At 43.1% G+C, this 21429-nt stretch overlaps 3 protein-coding genes across 14 annotated transcripts in view; 1 reads left to right on the plus strand and 2 right to left on the minus strand.

Moving 5' to 3' along the window:
• On the minus strand, positions 1-13249 carry LOC129173821 (transcription factor 7-like 1-C). 7 transcript variants are annotated; one of them, XM_054765003.1, is made up of 10 exons: positions 12885-13249; positions 11881-11978; positions 11284-11721; positions 5408-10765; positions 5261-5325; positions 5108-5182; positions 4785-4938; positions 3316-3423; positions 3186-3234; positions 1-2253 (listed from the first exon to the last, which is right to left on the minus strand). In XM_054765003.1, exons 4-10 carry the CDS (start codon positions 5408-5410, stop codon positions 1196-1198), a joined length of 1512 nt encoding a protein of 503 aa, XP_054620978.1. In that variant the 5' UTR covers positions 5411-10765; positions 11284-11721; positions 11881-11978; positions 12885-13249; the 3' UTR covers positions 1-1195. The 7 variants fall into 7 exon arrangements, with proteins under 7 accessions (XP_054620978.1, XP_054620976.1, XP_054620977.1 ...); XM_054765001.1 differs by having other exon boundaries at positions 11284-11435; positions 11615-11721; positions 11881-13249; XM_054765002.1 differs by having other exon boundaries at positions 11284-11435; positions 11610-11721; positions 11881-13249.
• Positions 2644-17794, plus strand: rmdn1 (regulator of microtubule dynamics 1). 5 transcript variants are annotated; one of them, XM_054765009.1, is made up of 12 exons: positions 2644-2826; positions 3627-3744; positions 13572-13664; positions 14722-14827; positions 14892-14976; positions 15437-15596; positions 15659-15748; positions 15817-15872; positions 16751-16838; positions 16907-16937; positions 17021-17154; positions 17308-17794. In XM_054765009.1, the coding sequence occupies exons 4-12, from the start codon at positions 14737-14739 to the stop codon at positions 17347-17349; spliced, it is 777 nt and encodes a 258-aa protein (XP_054620984.1). In that variant the 5' UTR covers positions 2644-2826; positions 3627-3744; positions 13572-13664; positions 14722-14736; the 3' UTR covers positions 17350-17794. The 5 variants fall into 5 exon arrangements, 4 of the variants coding, with proteins under 4 accessions (XP_054620984.1, XP_054620983.1, XP_054620985.1 ...); XM_054765008.1 differs by lacking the exon at positions 2644-2826 and adding an exon at positions 3202-3511; XM_054765010.1 differs by lacking the exons at positions 2644-2826; positions 3627-3744 and adding an exon at positions 4764-5499.
• LOC129173819 (NEDD4-like E3 ubiquitin-protein ligase WWP1) overlaps positions 16970-21429 on the minus strand; it is a 25459-nt gene continuing 20999 nt past the window's right edge. Inside the window, exon 25 of one of the 2 annotated variants that reach the window (XM_054764995.1) lies at positions 16970-21389. In XM_054764995.1, coding sequence (XP_054620970.1) covers positions 21290-21389 — 100 coding nt within the window. In that variant the 3' untranslated portion in view covers positions 16970-21289. The remainder of the gene's footprint in view (positions 21390-21429) is intronic. The other variant, XM_054764994.1, reaches the window with a different exon arrangement.

The raw sequence follows: 21429 nt of genomic DNA on the forward strand, positions 1-21429 counted from the left end.
TCTTTTATTCATCCAGTAAGTTTAAAACACACATGGAAGATGATTCAGGCTCTTAGTGTCTCTTTAGTGTTACATTGCAGCAAAAGTGTATATACATAGTATACAAAGACATATACAGAAAATGGATAAGTCTGAAAAAACAAATGAAGCAGTAATACCAACATAGTCGTGTGCAAACTGAGAAGGTAACTGAGTTCTAAAGGACAAAGGTGAAAGGAAACAAGCGGTTCAGTGTTTTGTCGTCGTGTAGACTCTCTGAGACCAGGTCCCCCAGTTTGACAAATATTCCCATCCCCCGTTTATCATTTTCTGAGGTGTGCAAATGGTCAAAATTGTTGGGAGGAGGACCTCAATTAATTTTGTCAATGATACTTTCCATACTTGGTGTGGGGAACCTACGACGTAACTATAGAATGGAAAACTGAATTCTCTTGCACATTAAGGAGCCATAAAAGTTCAAGAAATATGATACAAAAATACATGTATATCTTTTTGGGAAACTGAATTTTTTTTGCACGTTACGGAGCCATAAAAGTTAAAGAAATTTGATACAAAAATACATGTATATCTCTTTGGACAACTGAATTCTTTTGCACATTACGGAGCCATAAACGTTAAAGAAATTTGATACAAAAATACATGTATATCTCTTATATCAAAAATGCAGTCATGTGAAAAGTTGACAGTTTTGCAGCTAAGCATACAATAAAAAAAAACACGTATATCAGAATAAAACAGAAAATACAACTTTATGTTGTACTTTCCAATGCGTACATACGAGGAGCAGTTAATGACAGATAGCAAAGTAACACTACTGTACATATTCACAAAGCTCAAGCATTCTATCTTACATTTCAAAAAAATCGAATGACGACTCACCCAATTTTCAGCTGCGTGCATCAGCCTGTTCAGCATATTGCACTGAAAGGTGTTCATCCTTGGCTTAGTGAAACAAAGTAAGGAACATATCTACTGCCTGGTTTGTTTCAAATAGGGGAGCAGTCAATGAAAATAATCATCTACCCCAGCAAATATCTATTCAAGGTTTTCCAAAGTGTGCGGCAGGCCTCTCCTGGGAAACCTTCTTAGCGAGCGTATGCCATTGGTAGTTCCTGTGATGGACTCGATTCTAATCTAGTGTAAACAGTGGTGCAATCCCCACGTGTCCAGCATCAAGAGATGCAATTAATGGACACTAATGCAGCTCAGGAGATAGCTGTAGCTCGTCACCGAGACTGAGACACTGAAGGAGGTCTCCCTCTCTTGACTCTTCTGCAGAGGACAGGCTCTGGAAATGTGGCAGCGGTCCAGAAAGGTTTTCCAGAGACTGAATGGACAATCTTAATTTTTGACTCTGCACCGCGAGTCTCTCTTCCTTAAAGCTCCATGACTGTCCAGCAGAGGAGGTAAGGTCATTGCCAACATTCCCAGTTGGTACTTGGAGATCTTTGTCTATACTGGCCAGACTGGAGGACTCAGTCTTTGCTGTGTGGTAATGCACAGCGTGGGCAATCGACACTTTGGTAATTTCCCGACTCTGTATGGCGAGGGGCAGTTGGGGTTCTTCCTTAACACTGACGCCCATGGAGGCAGGAATTTCCAAATGTTCCAGTGGTATTTGGACATTTACCTCTTGTCTCATGGCCCCTGCTGCCATCGTCTGACTGTACTTGCTCAGAAGTTTGGGGGAGCCTGCTGTTATTGTGTGACCCTGCACAGCCGTGCCCAATTGAGTTTCTACTTTTATATTGCCTGGCAGTGCAGGATTGTCAAATAGCTTGATGATGAACTGCTGGGATTCCTCTAAACCCAGAACCTTACCGGACTCCTCAGTCTCGGTATGTAATGCCAGGGGCTCCGGCTCAAAATGTTCCAGTAGCAACTGGAACCCATCTCCGACACTCTGAAGCTCAATCTGAGACGCAGGGGACAGAAGCATACAATCTAGCAGATTGAGCGCCTGATCGTTCTCAAGAGTTTCTGCCTGTGTCTGTCCATCAGGAGCAATCGAAATGTCATCGTTGACACATGGAAGCTGTATATACTTTTCTTCCAGCGTCGCTGCATCCACGGACTCTTCAGAACTGAGTGCAGAAGGAGGCTGGGAGCTGTAATGCATCGTGTCTGGAGTGTCTGCACCAGTCGTGGCTGAAGAAGAGTCCAATTCTTCAGATCCCATCAAGCCTGACTGCACTGGGGCAAGACACATACTCATACTGTTGACATGTGGAAGTTCAGGATCTGGCGTATCCTCTGCAATAAAAACATGCAAGCCAATCAACCCACTGTGATGTTTGCTCCACCTATTAAACCTGAAAGCCAAACAAAGTTGCAAGTGGCAGCATTTTGATCAAGAAGGTAAGAAACACTATTGAATTCAAGAAGGAACTCATAGCAAAACACCAAGGTGGTGTCCGTCTTGCTGCCACATCGTGTCGTTGGCAACAATCATGTGTTCAATGAAGGTAAAGGTGACCTTAAATGTTCATTTATCCTTTTCATTCATCATTTAAGGTGACCTTAAATGTTCATTTATCCTTTTCATTCATCATTTATAGTATATGCATTTAGAAGTATTTTATGCATGTAAAACTGTAATTTTAAAGCTATAAAAAACCTGTTTTGCTTTAACAAGTAACTGCAGTTAGCAAAGAACTACAGAGTCAACCGCTGATGACATCATTGACAGGGCAACAGGGGTGACTTCCGCTTCCTGTTTCCATGTGTTAACAAGCTAACAGGCTAACAAGGACATTGTGATACACTAAGAACACATTTGGACCCACGCAGTGTTACTAACACGACAAGACGCACTAACCGGAAAAGGTACGCAAACCGAGGCACAATTTTAGTGTAGCAGAGGTTCCTCTTGAGATTTTGCGCCACGTGGTGGTTTCCGATTTTTATATCCTGTTTTTATCAAGCTGGTTGCATCCAATGTTGTGGGCTTTTGAGCTCAGTTTGTCTGCCAGTTAATTTCAGTAGAGATGTCTGTTGGAGCCAAGTTTTTGTGATAAAAATACATGAACACAGTGGGACTAATATATCAATAACACGACAGGACACTCGCCATTTTGTACGCTAACCGGAAAATGTAAACAAACGGGGGCAAAACTTCGGCATAAACTTTCGACGTTACCCGAAGAACATGCTAACCAAGGTTCTACTGTGTTGATATGACTTACTTGAAACGTTGGTGGGAAGTTTACTTTTCCGCCTCTTCCTGCGTTTCCCCTAAAAAAACAAAAAAAGATCCAAGGTGTTATCAGATTCACTTCATTGGTGTTGACGCACAGAAAATAAAGTTGCACTCACATAGTTTTCACACGTGGACCAGCGAGGATACAGCTGTGCGTGACGTCGTTTCTGAGCATCTGCCTCTTCATAGTATTTGTCCCGATCTGCCTGCGGCAGCAACTTCCACTGCACACACAAAAGAAGTGAGCAACTGTGCCCAAAACACAGGACAGGAACTCCAAACACAAAGTAGCGTGATGCAATACCTACATGGGTGAGGTATTATTTAGTGTCACTTTGTAAATGTACTTCCATACACTTTTACTTCTGGAGAGTAAACACCTATTTAGTATTGAGCAACAGCTCTAATGGTATTTGCTGTCTTGTAGTTGCCTGGTTTATGCTTGTGCGTAGTCACTACGCCGTCCTCTCCCATGGCGTCTTCATCGGACTCGAGTGCATCATGTCTTCCAATACGTCAAGGACAAGTTTTCCGCAGCCAACTCGGTGAGTACAACTCTTGTTGACCTATTAGCTTCTTAAGTGACGGGGAGAGCTTAAGGAGTTGGAGCTAATCGCTGCGTTACGGCAATCTGTGCCTCATTTGAGTGCTAAATGAATGCCGACTCGGCCACCTGAAACAAGTGCTTGAAGGTGACATCGTGCAAGTAGCATTATATGAGTAATGTAACATCCCCGACGCTCTATTTCAACTTTAGTGCCAATCTTAACACTCTGACGGCAGCACTCACGTCCAACACTGTAAACTTCCACACTTGACTTCCACGCACAACTCATCACTTCCTCATTACCCACCAATCACACTGATGGCAAGCGAGGTGCATTCACAAACACCGCAAAGTATGCACTTTGCACATTTGTTTGCACATTCCGTGTTGTGTATTGCTGCTGTGATACTTTTCTATGGATTTTAGTTGATAGTGTATTATAGATTTTTAAATTATTGGAGTATCACTACTCAGTCTCCTGTGCATGCTCTTACGGCACATAAAGCAGTGGTTCCCAACTGGTTATCATCAGCCCTCTACGACAAGCCGTGACACATCTCAAGTCAAACTTCTCAACTATCTTCTATTTAAAAGGACGCGGCTGCCTAGAGGGCACTAAGTTCTGAACCTGTTGCATTGTATCCTGACCCTTCCTGCTCCGAGCATGCGAGCTACACATAACACACACAAGCACCTTCTCGTATTTTTCATATCTAATGCAAAGGACAACATCAATAAAACACTAAAGTTAACATCGCTTCTCTGGGACTGCTTTTGTGTGCGCGAGCGGTGAGATGTCTCTCTTTACGGCGTGTTCTTCTCCAGCAGATATCTGCAGCTGTGTGTCAACGGTGCTCAGGCTTGGCAAAGTCACCCCTAAACATGCACGCACCAAGCGAATAGCACATTTTTTGGCCAGTCAAAACGTCCCCGTGACCCTCATTTGTGTTGCGACCCACCAGCGAGGATCACTAGTGTAATCTATGGCATTAGCATATGATATTATGAAATGTGTGCACGTGATGTGAGCCAACCTACCATTTTCCCAAGGGCCACATGAACAGATGCGCTGTCTCTCTTTTCCAGCTGCATGGTGACTATTTCTCTGTACTTATTAGCAAACAACATGAAAGCATTTGGCGGTTTCTTTATGTACGGCCGATCCCGCACATGCTCAGTCTTCCTGGAATTACTGAAATAAGAGCGCAGCAGTAAAAGGGAAAACATTATTTTTCATTTCTATGGGAGACAGCTAGGTGTGTCCTAAATGTAGACTGTGCTGTGTATTACAGTTTGAAACAGACATCCATCACTTAGCAGACAAATAGCTTGTTGCTTTCTTTCTTCTGTGGAAATCTTACATTGATGTGAAGATGTTTTGGGGAGGAGCCGCAGACATTAAAGGATGTACCTGCTCAAACAAAATCTCTCCATTCCTACGTAGATATGAAATAACAGAAAGGTGAACAGGGAGGGTAGGCATTTTCCAGTAACAGTTTGAGGCTTTGTCTCACATAAAGCCAACAGGAACCATCTGAGGGGTTCCAGGCGTCATCATCATCCCCGACGGCGCCCTCATCTAAACACAAACACACAGAGTGCTGAGTGAACACCACCGCTAGCGGAGTTTTCATGTGAAAGTGTTGGTTACAGAGGCCTACCATTGGTTGAGGGTGTGGTCCCAGGATGTTTTGGACCGGCCATTGATGCTGCAGTTGCTGTCGTTTAAAGGGGATATGGATCGTGACATACTGTAAGTTTCAAAGGCAGTTTCTTTTGCATGTCATGCTTGCAAAGCTAAAATGATGAACATACATGTTTACATTTATTTTCTGATTCCCAAAATCTCTTTGGAGTAATATGTTTAGAAAGGAAAGACAGACTGTTCTTCTTAACATCAAGCACATACTTGTCTATTTTTCCTCTTGGACCGTCATTTTAAGACCCTTTTAAACATAATCCCGAAGAAAAAGAATAAAAACAATCAGTATGTTTACATGCACTGACACTGTCGGTCTCTCCATGATGCACACTTCTATGTAAATGTATTGTTTACATGCAGTATGTTGGTAGCACAAGAGAATGCTACGTGGGATGTGCTCGTGTCACGTATTACAGTATTGATCAACCACAGGGCAGCTGGGCCACCACGACACACTCCGAAGAGCTCATCTTATTAAAAATCATTTCAACCGATGAAGTCAGAGCTTCTTTCTGACAACAGAGCCACCAACTGCCGTTCCTTGGCCTTATCCCAACACCAGCCTCACCGGACGTCCTGAATTGGGGCAGCAACTTCCAACTCAGAGAGAATGTTTTGTTTTCCTGCAGAGAATCATTGCTTCCCACCATCGGCAGTGGCTTCCGGAGGCTACATGTAGTCGTACACGCTAACACAAGCTAACAGCCATGTTTTCCCTGCTAACCTCCAAAGGACCAACACCCCGCGATCGTCCTGGGGCAGCAATAGTGTCCTGATGGATTGGCTTTGCAGGGATTGGTTACTCACCTGGCTGTGATTATGGAAGCTGGCGTGACTACTGAGGTGAACCGCTGGCCTAATTTGCTGCGGTACGTTGTACATGTTGGGGGTGGTCATCATGGCAGATGGCTGCGGAAAGCGAGGCCCCACGGGGAAGGTGGGGAGCAGAGGTCTAGAATGACAGTCTGGCCTGATCGGGTGCATTGTCATTCAAATCCTGTTAGGAAAGCCTGATCTTGATCCCAAACACCTGCTGCTGATCGATTCAGTCGAGTACTCTTTTGGTGACCCAAGAGTTACGTAACGCTGCTAAAAATATGACGGGAACTTTGCCAAACGCTCATTTTACTACTTCTGTGTTGCCTAAAGCATGATTAAAAGAGTAAACAATGAAGTCTCCAATGCCATACCTGTTCAAAGTTAACCGGCACTGCTGATGTAACTGAATGTCTATGCGGGCATGATGTTTCGTGACATTACAAAGGCACCAAGGTAACAACATAAAGCCATTACCTTATGTCAAAGCCTCCAAAGAGGACGGTTTTTTCTACCCTGAGTGGCAGGTGCCAGGTCAAGTACAGGGCAGCGTTGCCAGGTCTGCTTCCTGTAAGCCACTTTGGCCTTTTTTTTCCTTGCATGAGTTATGGCTTGTGGTTTTCAGCTTGTTTTGGAAAGTGTAGTTGTTTATCTGGGCTTTTCTGTGAGTGTGAAACCCCCTGATCTCCCAGTCCCCCACAATAAACAAAACTTTCCGCACCTCCTTCCCTGGTCCCAAACACTTAGGGCTGTTTGAGGGGGGCCAGATCCTGAGGAGGCGTTCAAGAGATTTAAGGTCCTGTCCATACAGAAATTTTTTGGGGGGGGGGGTTGAAAAAAATGTACGTCCACACTGAGCCGGATTAGTAAATACTGTAGTTGCTTCCAGACGGGAACGGATCACTGAGTAAAAAGGATGCAGTACCCAAGGCACACCTACGTGTGGCGCTGCAAACACAGAGGGAACCACATGCCACTCCAAACTAGAAGAAAGAACATAAGCACATAAGTCCATCGCCTTCCGCTTTCTAAGGCTCGTCTAGACTTGCGACCAAGTGGAATTACCTCTGCGAGTCATTTTGGAGTTTGGGACAACAAAATATCAGGAGAATATTCACATATTATGTTGGCTGGTTGTCAAAGTTCACTTCTGGTCACGTGACGGCGACAAGCGGGTTGCTTGTCAACACAGACATGTCAAGCCGGTGTTTTCAAAAAATACCGTTTCAGCTCACCCAGAACGCCGTTTCCGTGCGGATGAAAGGCTGAAACCATAAAACGTTTCCGTGTTGATAGCCCCAGGCTCGTTATTTGATGTACTTTATAGAAGTTGTCTTTTGATCACGGCTGCAAAAAAGCCAAAATGGAGCCCAAGAAAGTTGCAAGTGGCAGCATTTTGACAAAACACGACTGAACTCCTCGTAAAACACCACGGTGGTGTCATTGTCGATCTCGCTGCCACATCATGTCGTCATTGAAGGTAAAAGTAACTTAAATGTTCTTTTATCCCTTTCATTCATCATTTGTATGCATTTACAAATTGTTTTATGCATGTGGAACTCATGTTTGTGAGACATGTGGCCTAGTTTCTCATGAGACCTGGCAACATGGTGCAGAGCAGCGACCACAGCATCCTGTAGGCTTCTGGGTTCAGTTTGTCTGACAGTTCATTCTGGTGGTGACATTTGTAGGAGCTAAGAAAGGTCCGGTATCGGTGGGCTTCACATGACACAGATCCTTAAGAGCTCAAGACTCACGACTTCCAGTTCCTCAGCAGGGAATATCCAAACAAGTCCATCTGTTCTTCATGCAGCTATTCTTTGATGTCATGGTATCGGTGGCCTGTATCAGACAGCCATCTATGCATCCCATCCAGAGATGTCCCAACGCAGATTGCTAACCACTTGGCATGAGATAAACACTACCCATAGAAGACCTACGCAAGCACGGCAAAAACACACAATCTCCACAAAGTGTGACCTTCCAATGCCGATTCAAAGCCGGATCTCCCGACTGTGAGGCAGATGTGCCAACTGAACAAGACACCTCCCGGGACATTGTGAATATTCACCCAGCAGGCAACCCATGCCGTGCTTGGCACAATCCACACATTTAAACAACTGCAACCAAAGCCAAAGCACATCGCATGCTTGCTCACAAATGAGTCCAGTTGGAACAAACAGACTCAATAATGATAATAACACATTTGACTTGTAACGCCTTTTTTATCCAAAGGTCTGACAGGGCTACAAAGGAAGGTTACAGATTACAAAGGAAAAAAAAACTCATTTTGGGAAAGGAGAAATAAATAAAACAGGACAAGCAGTTTTGGAGAAAACCACAGGTGTGGTTCAGCAGCTCAGAAGGCTCTATCTCCCATGGTCCTGGGATACCCCCATTGTCCTGGGATACACCCATGGTCCTGGGGTACCCCCCGTAGTCCTGAGATATCACCCATGGTCCTGGAGTATCCCCCATGTTCCTTGGTTATACCCCATGGTTGTGAGGTTTAGTTTTGGGTATGGGGAGGTGGTTTGGGTAGGTGGATCAGAGGGAACGTGTTGTGTTTTGGGCATTGAGAAGTTCAAGTTGGTTGGAATTGTCACATTTCCTTGTTTTGGTTGAGCTTTTAGTTGACCTTCTTGCGGTTCCGTGGATGTACAGCACGTGGATTTTCATACTAGCGTGGCATCACAGTTAGCATCTACTGGGGTCTGCTCACAAAGGTTGAATGAAAAACATTAACTAGAGATGCATGATATCGTTTCTTTCCTAACCGATATCAGTAACTTTGTGCTTCTCAAGACTGATACACACTGACTGTAACCCAGCCGCTGGGTTACTATAGCACCAGCCCAGCGTTAGTCGTTTCCACCCTGCAGCAGAGTTCAAATGTTGTTCCCAAGTGCTGGGTTAAAACGATTACAATGCTGGGTTGTTTCAGCTACATTCATTAGTTATTTACTGCACATGCTGGGTCAAATCAATAAACCAGATTCATTCCAACACATTACAGGACAGTTTATTCAAAGCAAAATGCAATATTTACCCATACCTATTAAACTGCTCAATTACAACCCTAGAACAAAATACATGCAAAGCTTATATTACGCAATCAACATGCAGTTAAACACTACTGGAATCTTAGAAAAATATATTCTAATAAATTTAAACACTGAACCGTTAACATGCCCTTAGTGTCAAAGTGTCCTTAAAGTGGCTTCCTTCCCTTGCAAGCAAGCATGCTACTATGAAAAGAATTGACCAGTTTGGACTCCCCTGCTGAAATGTCAAATTGCAGTGTGTTGCAACTGGCACATGTTCTTGAAGCAGACACGGACGATTGAAGCGGAGTGATGTGTTCCAAAACCTGTCCAGCAACGATGACAAAGGCCTGAGATGTTTGATAAGGTTAATGTCCCAGTATCAGGATGTATGCGAATGTTCTGGATGCCTTGGCCTCATGGAGCTCCATGTTTGTTCCAGGCTAAAAAAAGAAACAAGTGAGAGCATATGAATGAAGAAAGACTGAATCAAGTTCAGTAGAATTGAAATTTAAAAAAAAAAAAAAGGTTTTGTGATGCAAATGTATTACTCTTTTGAACGCATATTGATTTGAGAAGCAAATCGCTTAAGTTAAGAGACCCCAGCAACTAGGTGGAACTACTTTCAACCCTGATATGATAAATGAAAGGACTAGTAGAATATCGTTAATGTAATAAATGAAGACTAGTTGGGTATCGTTAGTGTAATAAATGAAAACTAGTAGGGTATGGTTAGTGTAATAAATGAAGACTAGTAGGGTATGTTAGTGTAATGAATGATAAAGACTAGTAGGGTATAGTTGGTATAAAAAGTGTAACTCCTGCATTTGCATGCTGGCATGCCAGCAGTCCTCCCTCGCTCTATTGGTGGCCACAGCGTTGCTTTTAGCAGTCATAATCTTTTGGGAACTCCTCAGAACGCTCCATATTAAGTGCTTGCTCATTTGGGGTACACGCTGGCTGGGATCGCTTCACTTTTAAGTAAAATAATGAGATATCAAAAGCCCACTTTCATGTGGACGCGCACTTAGCACAAAACCAGACTTGAAGTAAATTCATAACCACCGTTGCAGTTCCGTTTAATTCTGTTTAGGGAATTTATGTTTTGAGCTGCACCTTCAGCACAAAGCCTGGGATGGTTGAGCCACTTTCGTAGAATGCCCCCAGTGTGTTCCCCCGTTAGGCTAGCGGTGCGGTTGTGAGCGTTTAAATTCTGGTTGGACAAACGTAGCCATGTGAGCTAGACCTGCCTCACTGAGGATACCTTACCCTGACATTTGCAAGTTTTGCAAAGAAGGCTACATTAACCCGTGTTAATCCATCCAGGAAGGGTCCATTCCAGCTTCCTCTTAAATCTTGCCAGGTGCACCAACGATCTTCTCAGCATAATTGTGCTGCCAAGTTTCAAACAACTTTGAAGCTGCATCCCCATGCAGGACAGGAAAGTCCTGTGTGATCTATAAAGTGCAAAAAACATTTTTCAACTAATTCAATGTGGCACACTAACGAGACATAAACCATGCATCCTTATCCGTGTAAGCTTAGCATGCGTCTGATCATTAGGCGACTCTCCAATGGTTCCATCCATGTTCCAACTGGTGTGCCTAAAGCACGTGGCCGTGTAGACCGCCAAGGCTGACAATTGTTTCTCACACAGTCTTTCAGCTGTGACGCACGTTCTGTTCGGAACGGCTATGCCGGGACTCAGATTCCAAATGCAGAGACGGCAAATTCGTAACAAAAGAGTTTATTAACAAAAAGTGTCCACATGTGGAAAAACAAACAAAAATATAAAGTACAACAGAAACCGCCTGGATCTAATCTCAGGGAAAAAAAGGTAATATAACTAAGGGTGCTGCGGAAAACTAGCAGAGTGGAAAAATACAAAAACACAAGAAGCTGCACAAAAAGTAGGCAGAACAAAAACTGAAAACACTGCTGAACACTCAAGCAGGAAAAAGACACTAGAACTGACCAGATAGTAGCAATATCAGAGAATTAGATGCTGGGGAGAGCAGGTCGTTGGCGTAGGCTGTGTAACAATCGGGCACTGGAGTAGCATCTAGCTGCTGCTTAAAAAGAGCGTCCCTAATTGCCTGCAGGTGTGCCCAATTACCTCCACGTGTGCTGCAACAGACAACAGCCAGAGGGCAGCAGAGCAGCACACAGATCATGACACGTTCGTCTGATATGTTAAGATTCAATAATAAAAATGAACGAAATAATGTTGTCAGTCACTAAAATACGGATGTTTTGCTTCATCAAATCATTTTTAAGTTTGTTACTTTGTAACCTAGATACCTTACTCGGTTACTTGCTGACTGATCACAGCCTCTTCCTGAGGCTCCGTCACCTTCCCTCCACAAATCCAGTGGGAGACCGGTGATTCCAGCCTGGGGGGGTAGCATATTTCCTGCCAAGAAATCAAAATATATTGAGGATTTGCCAGAAATAGGAGATCTACATTGGAAATCTGGCAAAAACAGAAGGGAGCCTTGCGTGAAGGCTACTACCTTCACGCAACTTGACAATGTGAATGAAATGTTGTATGCACGCACAGTACATACTGTACCTTTTCTTGTCTATTGGCCTTGCACTTGGAGGATTCTTCCGGTTCTTGGCACCGCCTTCGTCTTGTTCTTTTGGTTTAATGGCGCCTGCCGTCTTCAACTGTGAGGAGGCGGAGCACGTCTTGCTGTGGCCCAGCAAGGTGCACTGTATTCGGACACACGCTCCGAGCAATGCCATGCAGGTCTTGCCATGCAAACCTTTTGCACTTTTCAAACTCCGCGGTGCTGGTGTTTCAGGTGTCTGAGGTTTTTTGTGTGCTCCATAGTTTTTTTTCCCATCATCGCCAAGTAATTGGGACAACGAGCACGCCCAATTTCTTCTTCGGAATGTGAATGTTAGTTTCCAAGTGAGCTCAGGGGAAGTTACGACAGGCCGCTAACGTCACAGACAATAGAAAAAAGGAGCGCTTGATTTGCTCACCCGCACAGTACAGGTAATCTCGCCTCATTGGAGCGTTTTTGTAATGTTATCGGATTTATTGGTATGACTTCATAATATCGGCCTGATAATTATCGTGCACACTATTAATAACAATAAAACACATACAGTACAGTATAAATGTGGTGGCCATTTTACAAAATAAAAACAGAAGAAAAATACCAAAATGGCGATCCTTTGATTATTATTATTATTTTAGTGTGCAGCCCGTCACCCCGTCATTCAACATGACAAGTGGTCAAAAAGTTGAAGATGATGAGCTACTTTATGCTCTCTGATGGGCAAATCAACTGCAAAAACTTTGAATTGAGCTTTTAATTGGCTTCTTTGTCTGAATTGAACTCCTGAAGTCAGAGAACATTTGCATAACAATGTCTTCCACGTATGCAAACACATTCATGTATTTTCATATGTTTGTAATTGTACATTCATTCATCATATGTACACGGTATTTATTTTTAGCTGATTTTTGAGGTTAGCAAGATTGTTTTGTTGCATCATACTGAATTAGCTGCAACTAAGAAAAATCCCTAATCAGTTTATCTGGTTGAACATTGTTCCACTTACCGGTGTGGTTTGTTTTCAGGGATATTTCAGGCCAGGAGTAATGTCTGCAGCTGTGTCCGTGCGCAGTCCAGTAACTGTGAGAGTACACCGTGTGCTCATCTATTTTCATTCATGAATCATTTCATCATGTGAGACATGAAAGGACACACAGTGTGTGCTTTGTGATTGGGAACATAATGGATGGCCTGAGAGGATGGAGTTGCATCATCTAGATAGCAGTAGAATCGATACTAAGGGTGGGACCAGTATGGGATCAAGACTAGTGATGCAATTGATTCTTTTCGATGTTTATTTTCTCAATTATCTGTTTTTTTGGTTGTTGTTCATGTGGCTACATTGTTGATATTGTTATATTTATGGCTGTGTATGCTGAGAAATAAGGAAATAAGTCCTGGGACAAAGGAGGGCAAAAGCAGCATCTATAAATGTTAAGATGTTGATTCATATTATTCTATTTTTTTCTTGTTTTTCTCTCCAAATGTTTCCACTGAGGGCCATACAATAACAGTAAAGGATAGATAATGGGGGCCACTTTGATATTTTTCACTCGATTTTATTTTTCAAACTATGGTAAAACCACTCCAGTGTAGGTCAGTGTATGCTAAACTCTTAAATCTATTTCAATCATCATCATTGTTAGTGTGTTTCACCGTTTGTAAAGCTCCATGTTTAATTTTATGTTTACAGTGTTCCACTGGAGAAAATACAAAAGCTGGTAACCGCTATGGCCCCAGGGACACCTTTAGACACCCCTGTACACATACCACAACCTGTCAAAAGGTAATGTACAGTTTGTACTAGCATTATTTCAGCTTGTTCTTCTGCAAGTTGCTCAACCTGTCATTTATTGACAGGAGTGGATTTAAAAGTGACTTGTTTTGCGGGTATATTCTAGGTTAAAAAAAACCCTCAAAATGGTTAGCAAGGAACAATAAAAAGAACGCCACGTGTTTCTTATCGACTGCTATAAAAGAGGGGGACGCAACTTTACGGGGTGCGTTCAATGATGCACAATTAGTCGTGTTTTTGTCCAAACGAGAGTATTTTGTAGTATTTAGTTTTGTATTTTAAATAACTTTATGCAACGGACTTTGGTTTGTGGCAGCTTTTTGCTTCATGTTTTAATTTGGTAAAGGCACCCAAACAATAAACGGAGTAAACAGTTTTGTCCTTCAGCAAACTAAAAATGTCAACATATGAAAGTACTTGTAACACATTGAAATGTTGAATTTAACATTATTTTTGTTAAGTTTGCTTTTAAAATAGTTATATTGTGAAAAAGTAAAGTAAAATAAACATTAAAAACCGTGTTATTAAAGCGCGGTTGGTTACGTTTTGCAACGTTTTTAGTTGTGTGATCTCGAACGCCTCCCCTTTTGGAGGACCGGTTCGTAAATAAGGGACAGGTTGAGGTTGGTAAGTTCCTCACTTAGCAGTTTGGGCTTTTACCTCTGACGTGATGGCTCGCATCGCTTGGACGCGGTGTGTCAACTGGACCTTCATGAACGCTGCTAAAGGAAGCACAATCAGAACAGCTCGTCCGTTTTACTGGGCGACGTCGAGAAGGATCGCCAATGTCCTCACGGTAAATATTGTTGCATTCAGTGTCTCGACACTCATTGGACAAAACACGAGATCTACATGCACAATGTCATCTTATTTAATTTAACATATTTAATTAAATTTTTGCGAAGTGTATTATTGCAGTTGGGGTGTGCAACGCTGGAATATTATGATTGTATTATTACACCTGTGCAATAAGAATAATGTTGACTACAAATGAGTATGATTGTAAAGATGTTCGCATGTAGGATGAATTGACTTTCTTTGTGCGCAGAGTGGGCGGACAGCAATGGTGGTTGGACTGCCCACACTCTCCTGCCTGCTGTATGGATGTTATCACAAGGTGCAGAGCTCTGCTGTGGTCCTGGCGCTAGAAAAAGGTAAACTCCGGTGACTTACATCCAAGTTTGAGGAGGTGAAACATGTTGTTTTTCCTGTAACAAGCGGAGGTTTTGGAGCAGGCAGACTACCTTTACAGCAGTGCTGAGACAGAGAAACTCTACCAGCTGCTACTGCAGTACAAGCACAGGTGAGGACTTCACGTCCGTCCTCCTCCTCTTGCGGACATTCATTGGAAAAAAACTAGCAACAGTAATGTGATTGGACGTCTCGTGAGTGCTGTGATCTTTCACATCCAATGTTTCACGTAAATTGGCTTTTGCATGTCTCTCTGTCCATAGTCATACACGTCCAGCCGATGTAAACATCTGTTTGTCCATTCACACAGCCACAGAATGCCAGTCAGTCCAATGTAAACATAAACTGCCAGACACAACCAGGGAAAAGTTTGGAGACACTTTCTCATTGAATAGAATGAGAATGTGTCTAGTCAGGCAAAAGTTTGGATACACTTTCTCATTGAATAGAATGAGAATGTGTCTGCAAACTTTTGGCAGGTTGTGTATGTGTTGCCATACATAATGTCAATGTCTGTCCATTCACATACACACTGTGTAAACACGTGTGTGTGTGTGTGTGTGTGTGTGCAGTGATAATGCGGAGTTCCTGTGGAGGCTGGCGCGAGCGTCGCGAGACATGTCGGTGCTTCCTGACACGGATGCAGGAAAGAAGCAGCAGTTGGTGTACGAGGCCTTTGAATACGCCAAAAAAGCCCTGGAGAAAGATGACACGTGTTTCGCAGCACACAAGGCAAGAAGACTGAACTTGAATGACGTTGTTGTGATAATGTTGGTGCTTTTTGAATCCCGCAGTGGTATGCAATCTGCATCAGTGATGTGGGGGATTACGAGGGAGTCAAAGTGAAAATTGGAAATTCCTACGTAATCCGGGAACATCTGGAGGTGAGAGCCGCCCGTCACCGGAACATATTCCATGCCCGTGTTCTAAAGGTGTTTTATTTCCCTGCTAGCGAGCCCTGCAGCTCAATCCAAAAGATGCAACCTCCTTACACATCCTGGGATACTGGTCAGTCCCTCCTCCAACTTGACTTAAGACTTTTTACTTTTTGACTGCATTCAAGATGAGCTCGTAAAAAAAAGTTGTTTCAGTGACACTTGTCACCAAATGAAGATGCAAAGCACCAGCGTATTGTGCAATAAAAGGAGATAACGTTTTAGTTTGAAGGGTGAACTAGTCAGTCAGTGTCCGTGTCAAGCGGGAACACCGATCATGTGTTCATAGAAATGATTAGAAGAGGAAAATACACTTGGTTGTTTTTTTAACTGAAACTGTAAATGACTCAAGCATGTGATGCGTTTGCAATCTGTTTTTGAATAGTAAACAAACATTAATGATACAATAATACTGTATATACTGTACCAATAAGTGGCCTTTTGAGGACAATCATGTGGACCAATAGCTGTTTGTGGAATGTAAATATCGTTTATGTACCTGCCCTCATATGCTCCCAAAGATATTACATTTACAGCATATTGTCAACCTGGGATGATGTCGTTTCAAGTATTAATGACACGTTTGTGCTGCAAAGCCTCATGGGGTACTTTGCTTGAAATAGGAAGCAAGTATTCCAATTAGAAATACTTTTTTTTTCCAGCCAAAAAATTTACTGAAGATGTTAAGGCATTAGTTTTTCAAATATTTGACTGTGTGTACATATACATATACATATACGTACATGCATATACATACAGTATACAGTATGCATGTGTACAGGGTAATGAAAATATTTAGTAATTATAAATGAAATTAACTTATTTTCATGGTGTGTGTGTGTGTCTATTGTATGTCTATTATTGTACGACTTTAGGGACAGCCTGTAGTGTATGCCAGAGTACAGAACATGTCATGTATGTGATGTGCTTTTAATAATAATGTGCTTTCAGGTGTTTTGCTTTTGCTGAGCTGCCGTGGTATCAACGCAAGGTAGCAGCGGTGATTTTTGCGTCTCCTCCCACGTCCACGTACGAGGAGGTCAGTATCAAGTTTACTCCGCAGTGCCAAGTGAGTTTTAAAAAGGTTATTTCCCGTCTCTTTCCCAGGCTCTGCAGTTCTTCCTGCAAGCTGAGCAGGGTAAATAAATCAAAGACAGTCGGGTTGAACTGACATTTTGAATTGTGGGCACAGCGTGAAAGTTTTGTTGTTTTGTCTTCAAGTTGATCCCAACTTCTACAGTAAAAACCTGCTGATGCTGGGGAAGACCTACATGGCTTTGAAGGACGAGCAGCAGGCTGTGCTGTGGTTAAACAAAGCTAAAGATTACCCTGCGCACACGCTGGAGGACAAACAGGTACATGGAAATGTCCTGGGGGACGGGGGGTTGTCATTTCCCACATGAACCTGCCTTTCTGTAGCCCATCTCACCTGTCACCTTCCTACAAGGACCTGGTGGTGACTGTGTTCCACATGGAGAAGATGTGATGTGCTTTTGTGTTGTGTTCAGGTCCACCAAGAAGCCGTGGAGCTCTTAAAGAAGTTCAGATGAAGCTTTGGTGGAACCTTTTGAACTTTGACACAAACCACTCCTGCCTTGAGGACGCTATGTACAAACGTCATGTCACCTTTCTACAAAATAAAAGCACAATGATGGCCAGGGGGCCGGGTCATTCACATATTTATTTGTATCTTGTCTTCAAATGGCTGAAGCGGAATTAAAAATGAATGGTCTATACACAGGGGGGTAGGTAAAGGGCCATTCTGTACAGTGTAGTGGATGTTTACAGTGTCTATCTACACGCAATATGTTACACTTGGAGGGGGTGTCAGGGGGGCAGCACGGATGCTGCATCTGGCAACCATGCAGCCCCCCGCAAAACACTCCCGTCTATTTGTGATATGAATCAAAAGCATCACAATTTCCAGCAATGGAAGGGCGGCTCTTGTAGTCGATGGTATTACTACTACTACTAATGCGTAGTCGATGGTAGTCAATCATAAAGTAATGAAGTACGTGATGGGATGCAGTTTGTACAACGATGAGTATTCACACACACACTTATTTAACGTGGAAAAGGAAGCACACTTTTGCTACAATGCACTTCCTGTCTGTCATCGTCTCCCCCCCCATCCTACTGCTTACAAGTGGCACGGGGGACGGGGGGATAAAAAGCTAAGTTATGCTCTGGTGCCAACAAACATTTCAGTGTGCATCCAAAGCAGCGATGGTGTTTGTTAGGAACACGGTTGGGTAAACACGTGACATTTCATCAGAAAAACGGGACTGTCTTTGGGAATGTGCACGTGAAACACGCCCGCTTGACACATTCGACCAACGAGAGGCAGGAGAAACGTGATGGCAACACTGGAAAAGGTTTCGCTTTTACAGTGGAACCCGTTTATGTCCACAACCTGACTATTCAACCATGAATCAATGGTTCATCCATTAGCCACTTTTGGTGATTTTTTTTTTAATTTCAAAACAGAAATATGCTGATTTCAGCCTCTCTAATGTAAATATTGTGTTTTAGGTTGAGATATCTGCTTTGACTTTAGAAAAGTGATTTCTGACAAGTTGCCAACCAAACCACTAACTGTTTGCTTCGTGGTCCAGCATGTGTTCTTATTATTGCTATCAAGTGTGCCCACTTCTGCCAACATAACATTTCATATCCAAAGGCATCGTTTATATGAAAAATTTATCTGTTTATGCTGATGTGTGTTAACGTCATCATTGTCGCTAAGCAGCATCCCAACATTGGCTTCCTGTTAAGTGCAAATTAGCTTCAAAGTAAAAGCATAGCCGTGTAGAATGAAACAATATTGCTTGAAGTTTGTACCGACGGGTTGCTTGCCAACCTTATCTGCTTGCTGCAGCTTGCTTCACTAGCCGACACACAGAGAAGAGGACACAGAGCGTCACTTCGTTGGAGGATTCTTCCTTGGGACGTCTTCCAGACTACCGCTTCACTAAAGATTGACAATACTGACAAGTGTGTCTGACTGGTCTCTTCTCAGGACAAACAAACTAGAACATTTCACAACAAACAAGAAGAACCATCCTTCCTTGCACCTCTGGCTGATGTCACATGACAAGCATAAACGGGTTCCACTGTAAATATTCACACGTGATGCTTTCCAAAGACTTCTTCCTCGTCCATACATCAGGTGTGTGAAATGTGAGTGCAGAGCCTGCACGCACCCTTGCTATGGTTTAAAGTTCTGAAACCATGCTGTTATTTAGCGCAGGGGTCAGCAACCTTTTGCATCAAAAGAGCCGTTTGGGCGCGCTTCCATCACTTGGAGCCATGTTGAGCACTAAGTTGACAACATTACATAGATATAGTCTCCTTCAGCGTATTGTCCCGTTCCTTCCTGGCGGCTTCTTAAGCATTCTCCACAGATTTTTGGTCAACATTTGCATTTAAAGCGTCGTTACACAGCGGTTCGTTCCAGTTCAACTCTGTTGCTTCAGTTGCCATTGTACATCAGCCACAAAGGAAGCTACAAAGCGGAATAGTTGACCCGTGTCATGGTTCCTCGCCAGGAAACACTGATCCTTGCACTTTGGCTGAGAACTGCATGGCACACGCTCACCTCCCGACACCGACGACCTTTGAAAGGCTCGTGACAGCATCGGGAGAGACGCTGCAGTGACTGCACAAAAGCTGGAGGCACAGCAGAACGATAAGAGAGCTGCGGGTTGCAGACCCCTGATTTAGTGCATCTCTTTCCAGACGTCACCCACATGCTGAAAAGCACGTTGTTGGTGTTTCATTGCAGCATCACACGCTTGCTAGAAAACAAACTGGACTGCACGCTTTTATCTGCTTCATGATTGACTTGTGTACGTCTTACTTGACACAAGTGAAGCCTGCCTCACTGCAGCCAAGGTGGGATGGATCATGCACCGTGCACCCACCTGCCTGCAACCACACACACACGTCAAATCTCCCAGCGATACTTCAACATGTCACCAGGAAGTGTTTTGTCCATCATCTTTGCATGGATGCTCTCTGCTGTAACCTTGTTACTCTGCTGGGAAAGGAAGATGATGATGTTGATGATGAGCTGGGGTGCGTGTGTGTGCAGGGGGTAGGGTGGGGGTGGGGGGAAGTTGGGGCACAGCAGTCTTGTCTTCCGAGGTAGCCATGCAAGCACGCACACGAAAAACAAGTTGATGTAAAGGAAGATTTTTTTTTTTTTTTTTTTTTTAAAGAACATAAAAATCAACTCTCCCCTGTAAAATACACTTGTAGCAGATTTAAAAGCTTGAGGATAATCATTCGGATCAACACAACAACTGTATGTATTTAAAGTAAAGTAACGAGGTTGCACCCCCTCTTATCACATTCAAAAACAGTATCAATAAAGAACAGGAATGGGAATAATAACCAATTTAATGGCATTCTGTGCATTACTGCCTTTCAACCAGTAGAGGCGCTGTTGATTCAGTCCCAATTAGCTTGTAGCCTACAGAACTTGACTAAATATCATCATAATCCAAAATCAAAATACGTCTAAACATGAAAGTTTAAAGCAGGGAAGTTCGAAGTGTGGCCAGGGGGCCATTTTCTGCTCTTGGTATATTGTACCATTCAAATAAATCCATTCTTAAAGAGATATATTGGGATATGTACTTACTCAGCTATAACACAGCTAAAATATAAACGTGTGAACTCTTTCAGACTTCGACCTCGACGCCGCAGACAAACACACAAACAAACAAACTCTTTCAAATCACATCTGAAAGTACAGACGAGTTTTTAGATGGTGAAGATCGATCAAGTAAAAACAGATTTCTGACTGCTAATCTTCACCATGATTGTGTCATCACGTTATTTCTCACTTGCAAGTACTTTCAAAGCGGAAGTAAACAGGCAATCAACACGACACCGCCATCCTGTTGGCGGGAATCATCGATCGATCAATCAAAGCATGGCCTGAGGGAGGGGGGAAATGTAAGCCAACAGTGCCATCTAGTGGCCAAAGAATGCAAAAACGCACATTACACAGAAGGTGCAACTACATTACTTTCTCATTTTTCTCACGTGCATTGATGTTCATTTTTTTTTATATCTCATTTTTATGAGAAAATGTATTTTATTGGGAGCTTTGACTTTTTCCATTCTTTTTGGGGGTAGGAGGGACAGTTGGGGGTAGTTGAGGTTTGTGGGGATGTCAGGCACCGGAATCCACTCTCCACTTTTAAAGCTCTATAGAACTAGAGCTAGAAGTCTTTTTGTAAAGGCCGTCCATCTTTAAAATATCCATGATTTCTGTTTTTCAACAGAAAGAAAGGGCAGGGATGCTTGCATATTTCTAAAGACGGTCTGGTATAACAGGATTGCGGCAAGAAGGATGCTGCAAATGAAGATTTGGTTTCAAATGATAAAATAGCTTATATACATTGGTGGTTATCTTGTGCAATTATTGGATTGATTTCGGTGGAACAAATCAGTGACGGCGAGGAGGAGGGCAAACTCGGTCTACTCTTGGCCGAATCCTTCCGTTTCCTCGATGGCGAAGAGGAGCTTCTCTTTGAGCTGCTCAAAGCTCTTGTAGGGGGGCAGGTCCAGGCGGTTGAAGCTGCACAGACAGAGGAGGGTCCAAACGTGTGAAAACTCGC

The sequence above is a fragment of the Dunckerocampus dactyliophorus genome, chromosome 21, assembly GCF_027744805.1.
Source record: "Dunckerocampus dactyliophorus isolate RoL2022-P2 chromosome 21, RoL_Ddac_1.1, whole genome shotgun sequence".
Taxonomy (NCBI): domain Eukaryota; kingdom Metazoa; phylum Chordata; class Actinopteri; order Syngnathiformes; family Syngnathidae; genus Dunckerocampus; species Dunckerocampus dactyliophorus.